The 8,144-nt window shown below is 30.2% G+C and overlaps 1 protein-coding gene across 1 annotated transcript; it reads right to left on the bottom strand.

The window, feature by feature from the left end:
- Positions 1-492: 492 nt before the first annotated feature.
- Positions 493-7,918, bottom strand: LOC107438974 (putative leucine-rich repeat-containing protein DDB_G0290503). Its single transcript, XM_016051407.3, has one exon. It carries the CDS (start codon positions 7,763-7,765, stop codon positions 710-712), a length of 7,056 nt encoding a protein of 2,351 aa, XP_015906893.2. The 5' UTR covers positions 7,766-7,918; the 3' UTR covers positions 493-709.
- Positions 7,919-8,144: the final 226 nt, after the last annotated feature.

Below are 8,144 nucleotides of genomic sequence, written 5' to 3'. Positions count from 1 at the left end.
AAAAATGGTACCATAGGTTCTTACACAGTAATTTTTGGTCTACAACCTTTATTGAATGAGGGTCACATAGTAAAAAAAATCCAGCTTTTGTGTCATTACTAAATTTAATTTTCATATCAGTTGATAATTTAAATAATCATTAATATAATAAAAATAATATCAATTTGCCATAAATATTAGGAGATCAAATAAAGTAAATTGTGTACTTTACAGACATACTTACAAGGAAGATATGAAATATTTTTGCATTAAAAAATATTAAAATTTTGCTTACTTAGTTTATTTTATACAACAGATTTTTAACTTTCTAAGTAGAAAATTTTGTTTTATAATTATTTCTTTAATTTTTAAATAAAACTTTTTACTATATTACATAAACATGTTTTGGTATAAAAAAAATTCTAAAAAAAAAAATTTCAGATAAAGCAGTTTTTAATGAGAACAATGTTTTATGAATCTTTAGATGCTCCTATAATTTTTTAACTCTTAAAAGAAAAAAAAAAAAAAAAAAAAAAAAAAAAAAAAAAAAGGCACTTTTTTATATTACGCTCTTTAAATATAAAGCAAATATTTTTTTTTAATAATGTATTATTTGTAGTAAAAGAATCATATCTTTTTCAGATTTTTAATTCTGAGGCACATTATTTCTAAGCAAACATAATACAAATCATAAATTAATGAAATTATTAAATGACTAAAACATCAATTATCACTTCTGAAGATTTGCATAGGCCATAAGTTGCCTTTCTAAAGATGTAAATTTATTTTTCTTTTGTTTCTTTTTTACCCCTTTTTTGGCAACAGCTATCAAACTACTGTCTGGTCCCTCCTGGATTTTAGAATTTAAATTTTTAAGTTTATCAAGATTTACTTGACTATTTTTACTATCACATTTTCTATCACAGCTAATAGTTGTCATTTCCTTGTCAGTCTGACAGTTTTTATCTGGTACACTAGATTGAGTCTCTATATTTGAACCTATAAAACTATCATTCTGTTCATAATTTGTTTCACAACTTGAATGCTTAAGTTTATAAGAAGTTTCTCGACTATTTTCATCATTTATATTAGTTTTCACACTCTGAAGTTCTTTTTTTTCACAAGAAACAAGGTTTTCACTAGCCTGGGACATTTTAACACAGTTAAGATTTGTTAGCTCACTATCATTTTTATCATCACTTTCTTCATTTCTGTCCACTTTGCTACATTCAATATCCTCTTTTGCTAAATTTGTTAGCTCAATATCACTTTCAACAATTCTGTTTGCCTTGTTACATTCAATATCCTCTTCTGCTAATTTTGAAAGCTCATTATGACTTCCTTTATTTCTGTCCACTTTGCTACATTCAGTATCCTCATTTATTAGCTCATTATCACTTTCTTCATTTCTGTCTTCTTTGCTACATTCAATATCCTCTTTTGCTAATATTGAAAGTTCGTTATCACTTTCTTCATTTCTGTCTGCTTTGCTACATTCATTAACCTCTTTTGCTAAATTTGTTAGCTCATTATCACTTTCTTCATTTCTGTCTGCTTTGACACATTCATTAACCTCTTTTGCTAAATTTTTTGTTAGCTCAATATCACCTTCAACATCTCCGTTTGCATTGCTGCATGCAATATCTTCTTTTGCTAAATTTGTTAGCTCGTCATAACTTTTTTTATTTGTTAATCTGTCATCACTTCTATTATTTTCTTCTTTTTGGTTGGTTTCACAACTACAAATCTCCAAATTTGCTAAATTATTTAGTCCCTTATTACCTTTTTTATCATTTACATTACATTGGATCTCATAGTTTCCTAAACCAGTTGGTTCATTTTCTATTTCTTTATTTTTGTTTACTTCACAACACTGAATTACTCCTTTTGCGTTATTAACATCTATTTCATGACTTTCCCGATTTTTATCAGTTTCTGCATCTTGATCATACTGAGTTCCACCTTTTCCTGAGATGATAGAGTTATCTGCTTGATTTTCACAAGTTGCATCAGTTAGATCACTATTCTTTTTATTCATTTCTGAAGTTTCGAAATTTTTGAGCTCCTTATAGGATTGCTCTATATTCTTGTCACAAAGAATTTCACTTTCCGAAGTGATAGAATTTTCTTCTTGATTGTTCTGCTTTCCTAAAGCCAGATCAGCTTGTTCAAATATTTTCTCCTTTTCAAACTCTTTATAATACCGGCTTTCCTCATAGGATTGTTCACTGTCTGAAGAAGAATCACTCAGGGTTGCTTTAGATAGTTCAATTGTAGCTGAAAGTCTTGTATCAGAATTTGCATTTTTATTCCTTAACAATTCAGGTTCAGCACAAACTAATGATGTTTTTTCAAAGAAATTTAGATCATTACAGCTATCATAATTTTCCCCAACTGATAAGCTTTTTTCAAGAGCATTAATTTGTCTTAAAAAGTCTGAATCCTTTCTTGTCCAGTTTTCAAAGCAAATATTATCAGGCAGTCGGTGCAAAATAACCTGGCACGGAGTGATTAATGACAGCAACTCATTATCCCTTGTGATCTTCATCTTGAAATTTTTAGCTTTGAAATGTGAAGGTATACAAGATTTTCTATTCTTTGTTTCAGAGGACATAGTTCTTTTAAGCTTAGACGCCTTATCCTTTTTCAGTTTACCAAGAAAATCACTCTCAAATTCTTCATGAGAAATTCCATCTGACGATGATATGGAAGAAGTGCAACCAACAGTCAATTTTTTTGAAGAAGCTGTTTCAACAGACATAAAAGAATTTTCAGAAGATACTGAAGATGGTCTTCTCTGGTTTTTACCCTTGAATTTAAGATCAGCACCAGAATCTTCATTTAGATTGGAATTAAGACAGCCATTGCTTACAGATCTTTTGCGTTTTAAATTAGAAACAAATGTTTTCTCAGTTTTCAGCTTAGATGTGGAAAAACCTTTGTCAGTCATAGATTGTTCATCAGACCGACTTGGAACAGTTTTAATAGATGCTGAAGAACTTAAAGAAGATGATGATGAAGATCTACTAATAGTTTTAGTGTTCACATGTCTCTTTTTCTTATGGCCGGTATCTACAAGTTCATCAATATCAGATTGGCAATCCTTGTCTGAATCTTTATTTGTATCACAAATCTTAGTTTCACTATTCAGAGACAACCTTTTATGCTTCAACTTAGAAGAGGAAGATGAAGATCTGCTAATAGTTTTAGTGTTCACGTGTCTCCTTTTCTTATGGCCGGTCTCTACAAGTTCATCAATATCAGATTGGTAATCCTTGTCTGAATCTTTATTTGTATCACAAATCTGAGTAAGGGACAACCTTTTATGCTTCAAGTTAGAACTGAACTTTTCACCAACTTTTTCTTTTGGAACAAACCTTCTTTTCTTCTGCAATGGATGAACAGAATTCTTATTCACTGCTTTTTCAATTGATGATGAAATATCTACAGAAGAACACGATGAGGATCTTCTATGATTTCTATCGGATGATGATTTAGTTGATGTAGGTTGAAGGTTAATGTTTTCCTCTTCAGATGATGAAATATTTTTTCTTTTTCTAGATGTTTTATGAATTTTTTTAGAATTATTAATGTATGAAGAAGATTTTAGCCTTACTCTTGTATCTCCAATATTTGTTTTCGACTGTTTAAAAGTTAATTTGTTTTTAAATGAAACGCTATCATCAGATAATGATAGACTCATTTCCTTACCTCTTTTTTCAGATATTTCATTGACACTGTTTATAGAGGAAGGAGATGACTGTCTCGCTAATACAATTTTAGCATTTGTTTTTTCTAGATTTGATGTAGACTTAACTGATATGATTTCATCATCATCAGATGAAACAATTCCCTTATTTCTCTTTTTATGTGTTTTATAAACTTTTTCAATACAATTTACAAAATAAGATAGTGTTTTTGAATTATCAATTTCCTGATTTTTAGAAGTTGATGCATTCTTTACGGTAATTCTATCATCCCTACCTGATAATAGAATTTTTTTATTTATTTTTCCACGCATCCTATGAATGCCTGTAACATTGCTGGACGTCACCAACCGTGCTCTTTTATTTGTTTTAATTAGATTAGAAGTTGATAAAGACTCTAAAGCATCGCTTTCCTCATCAGATGAGGAAATAATTCTTTTGTTATTTAAAACATTCTGTTTCTCAGAGGGTTCTTTAACAATGAAATATTCTGAAACATTTATTTTATTTAAAATGACTTTGCATGGTTTCATTAATGATACAAGATTTTTTCCAGATTTTATAATTTCATTTTCTGACTCCTCAAATATATCAACATCAGATGTAAGATCTGTGAGTAAGCCTTCTTCACTCATATCTTTGTCTTGTGACACATTTTTGGTTGATGATATTATATGCAATTTCTTCTTGGATGATTCAAGTTTTTTACCTTTGTGTTCCGATTCCTCAGATATATCTACATCAGATGTATGTGGAGTATGAAAGCTTTTTGTACTGGAATTGTCATCTTCTGCAGCTTTTCTGAGCGATGTCTTTTGATGTGATTTTTTCTTGAATGATTCAGATTTTTTATCTTCATGTTCCGATTCCTCAGATATATCTACATCAGATGTATGTGGAGTATTAAAGCTTTTTGTACTTGAATTGTCATCTTCTGCAACTTTGTTGAGTGATGTAGTTTGATGCGATTTTTTCTTGAATGATTCAGATTTTTTATCTTCATATTGTGATTCCTCAGATATATCTACATCAAATGTATGAGGAGTATTAAAGCTTTCTGTACTTGAATTTTTATCTTCTGCAGCTTTTTTGAGCGATGTCTTCCTATGTGATTTTTTTTCGAAAGACAATGGCTTTTTACTTTCATATTCCGATTCTTCAGATGAATCTATATCAGATGCGTGCAGACTATCTAAGCTTTTAGCACTTGAATTTTCATCCTCTGCAGCGTTTTTGAATAATGACTTTTGATGAGATTTTTTCTTGGATGATTTAGGTTTTTTACCTTCATGTTCCGATTCCTCAAATATATCTACATCAGATGCTTGTGGAGAATTTAAGCTTTTTGTTCTTGTAAATTTCTTTTGTGTGATCATTTTAGATGATGACTTTTGATGCAAATTTTTCTTGGAACACTCAAGTTTTTTACTTTCATGTTCAGATGAATCTACATCAGATGCAGTTTTAGTATACAAGCTTTTTGCATTTGCATCTTTGTTTTCTGAGGCCATTTTAGATGATGACTTTTGGTGTGATTTTTTCTTGGATGATTCAAATTTTTTACTTTCAAGTTCGAATTCCTCAGATATATCTACATCAGATGTATACAGAGTATCTAAGTTTTTACTTACATCTTTATCTTGTGCAGCTTTTTTGAGTGATGACTTTTGATGCAATTTCTTCTTGAATGAATCAGGTTTTTTATCTTCATGTTCCGATTCCTCAGATATCTCTCCATTAGATGTATGTGAAGTATCAAAGCTTTTAGCACTTGTATTTTTCTCTGCTGTGCTCTTTTTAGATGATGACTTTTGATGCAATTTTTTCTTCAAAGACTCTGGTTTTTTACTTTCATATTCCGATTCTTCAGATGAATCTATATCTGATGCATCCTGAGTATACAAGCTTTTTGCATTTTCATCTTTGTCTTGGGTGGCCATTTTAGATGATGACTTTTGATGAGATTTTTTCTTCAATAATTTAGCTTTTTTACTTTCATTTTCTGATTCCTCAGATATATCTACATCAGATGTAAGCGGAATACATAAGCCATCTTCGTTTCCATTTTTGTCTGGTGAGGCTTTAAAGAAAGCCATTGATGAAGACTTTTGTTGAGATTGTTTTACAGATGATTTTAACTTTCCATACCTCCTATTTTTAGAAAATAATTTATCAAGAATCGGAATACTAGGTAGGCTACTGTCAGTTGATTCACAACTCTTTCTGCTAGACTCTGTTGATGCAGATAATTTTCTATTTTTTAGACTTTTAAAAATTGGTTTTTCAGATGAGTATGAAAATCCATTTGATGCTTCAACATTTGACTTGCTCCCCCCTTTGGCGCATAGTAATGTTTTTGTTTTGTGAACCTCATTGGATGAGTTATTAAGCTTCGAAAAATTTATTTCCTCCTCAGATAGTTTATACAAGACAACTCTGCATGGTTTAATTGTAGAACAAAGATCATTTGCAGATGTCTCATTTTCAGAAACATTTTCCTTATAATTAAAATTTGGTAATGGATTTCTTGTAAACACTAACTTCGATGCAGTAAGTGCATAAGACTTCACAAATTTTGACTTTGTCTTCATAACTTTTTTATTTATTGGCAATTCTATATTTTTTAATTCTATACCTTCTGTGAGTTTTTTAACTTCATCAGGTAATTCCTCTTCAATGTCACTAGCACTTGAATTTATATCACTATCATCAGTTCCAGAATTAAATGAAAGTTTTCTGGACCTATAAGTCTTAAAAACTGTTTTTTTTTTAGTTTCAGCACGTGTCTCGTGTTCGGAAAAAAATAATTTTTTAAGCTGATCTTTTCTAGCTTTTTCTAAATTTTCACTTGTTGCAGTTTGATTTTTTATTGATTTATTAGAAGTTAATTTGCTAGTAATATTTTTTGTAGAATTCTTTTCTTCATTTTCATCAACATCTTCTCCAGTTGAGGATAATTTTCTGCGATTTATCTTTTCAACAGATAGTCTCATACTGACATCATCATCACTTGTATTATCACTATCTTCAGCTACATGCAAAAAATTTTTATACTGTAAATTATCAACAGCAGTTTCTTTTTCAGTTTCAGATAATTCATCTGGCTCAAAAGAGGTTAATTTTTTAGGTCTACCCCTCTTTTGAGAATATTTCTTTTGTTTGGCAGATGGTAGATCTTTATGTTTATTTTTCTTTTGTTTAATTCCTAAAGAGGAAAGTTCATTTGTTGCCATTCCACTTTTAAGAACTTTTTTAAAAGTGGACTTATGTAATTTTTTTGTTGAAGTCTCCAATCTATTTTCACCTTCTTCTGATGAATCAGTGAGACTTATTTTTTTCTTTTTATTAGTTCTTACATTATCACTTTTTGAAATTACATCACTATCATCAGTGTCATATGGAAATAAAGATGTTTCCAATGTACAAACTACATCATTCTGTTTGCTTACACTTCCATAAATTGTTAATTCTTCCTTTGTAAGCCTATTCAAAACTATCTTGAAAGGTTTAACCAAAGACAAGATATCTTGATTTGATATAATGGAATTATTTATTGTAAGGTTTTCATCAGTTTCGTCAATAAGGATTGATAACACGTCAGTTTGAGAATCAGAGGATACCTTACATTCAGAAAAGTTTGAGTGAGATGAAATACTTCTACTCTTATTCGAAGATGCAAATTTATTGTTTTTCATATTAATAAAACCAAAATCTGCTTCTAAATGGTCCTCAGAAGGATCAAAATTTGATGGTGAAATATGCTCTGGGAAATTAGGATTGTCGAATTTCGAAGATTCGCTTTTTTCCAGGATTTCTACATCAGCAAATTCCGAAAGATTCGGTTCCTTTGGTATAGTATCGCTTGACTGTTGCGTTGAAGAAATTGAAGCTGACCTAAAGTCACTCCTAGAAAGACTACCCTCTTCGGGAATAATTGATCGGTCAATTGTTGATAATAGATCGTCAATTGACGGCACACTAAAAATTCCAGTACAGCTATATTCGGACGAATCAGATTCAACCACACCATACTCTTCTTTTGATTCTTCATTTTTAAGATCGTCATCTGATTTGGACATTTTATAGACTTATGAAAGCATACAATTTGAGTTTAGAAACTAATTTATCACTTTTTCAGGTGTCGCATATAACTTTTTATTTGATGTGACGGTTCTTTATACTTAAAACACATTTTTTCATTCCGCTAATGTATTTATTTTGACTGCTTTAGCTTGTAATTTTAAAAAAATTTTACGAGATTTTTGTGTTAGCTTATAGCTCTAATCTCATAATTAATGAAGTCTGCGGGTTACGGGTAGAGACATATTCATGACATACGTCAAAACCAAAAGTGACACTTTAGCGCTAGTAGCTGGTGCAGTCTTAATTTTCGCGAAATTTTTTTATTCTTAACATGGCAATCTAAGACGTACACTGTTTAATTCAATTTCTTCATTA

The sequence above is a fragment of the Parasteatoda tepidariorum genome, chromosome 5 (genome assembly GCF_043381705.1).
Source record: "Parasteatoda tepidariorum isolate YZ-2023 chromosome 5, CAS_Ptep_4.0, whole genome shotgun sequence".
Taxonomy (NCBI): domain Eukaryota; kingdom Metazoa; phylum Arthropoda; class Arachnida; order Araneae; family Theridiidae; genus Parasteatoda; species Parasteatoda tepidariorum.
The sequence above is the reverse complement of the archived record's forward strand: the minus strand, read 5'-3'. Positions and strand labels throughout refer to the sequence as shown.

Bases quoted from the DNA above. Each gene is read 5' to 3' on its own strand.
- LOC107438974 (XM_016051407.3), bottom strand. From the start codon at position 7,765: ATGTCCAAATCAGATGACGATCTTAAAAATGAAGAATCAAAAGAAGAG.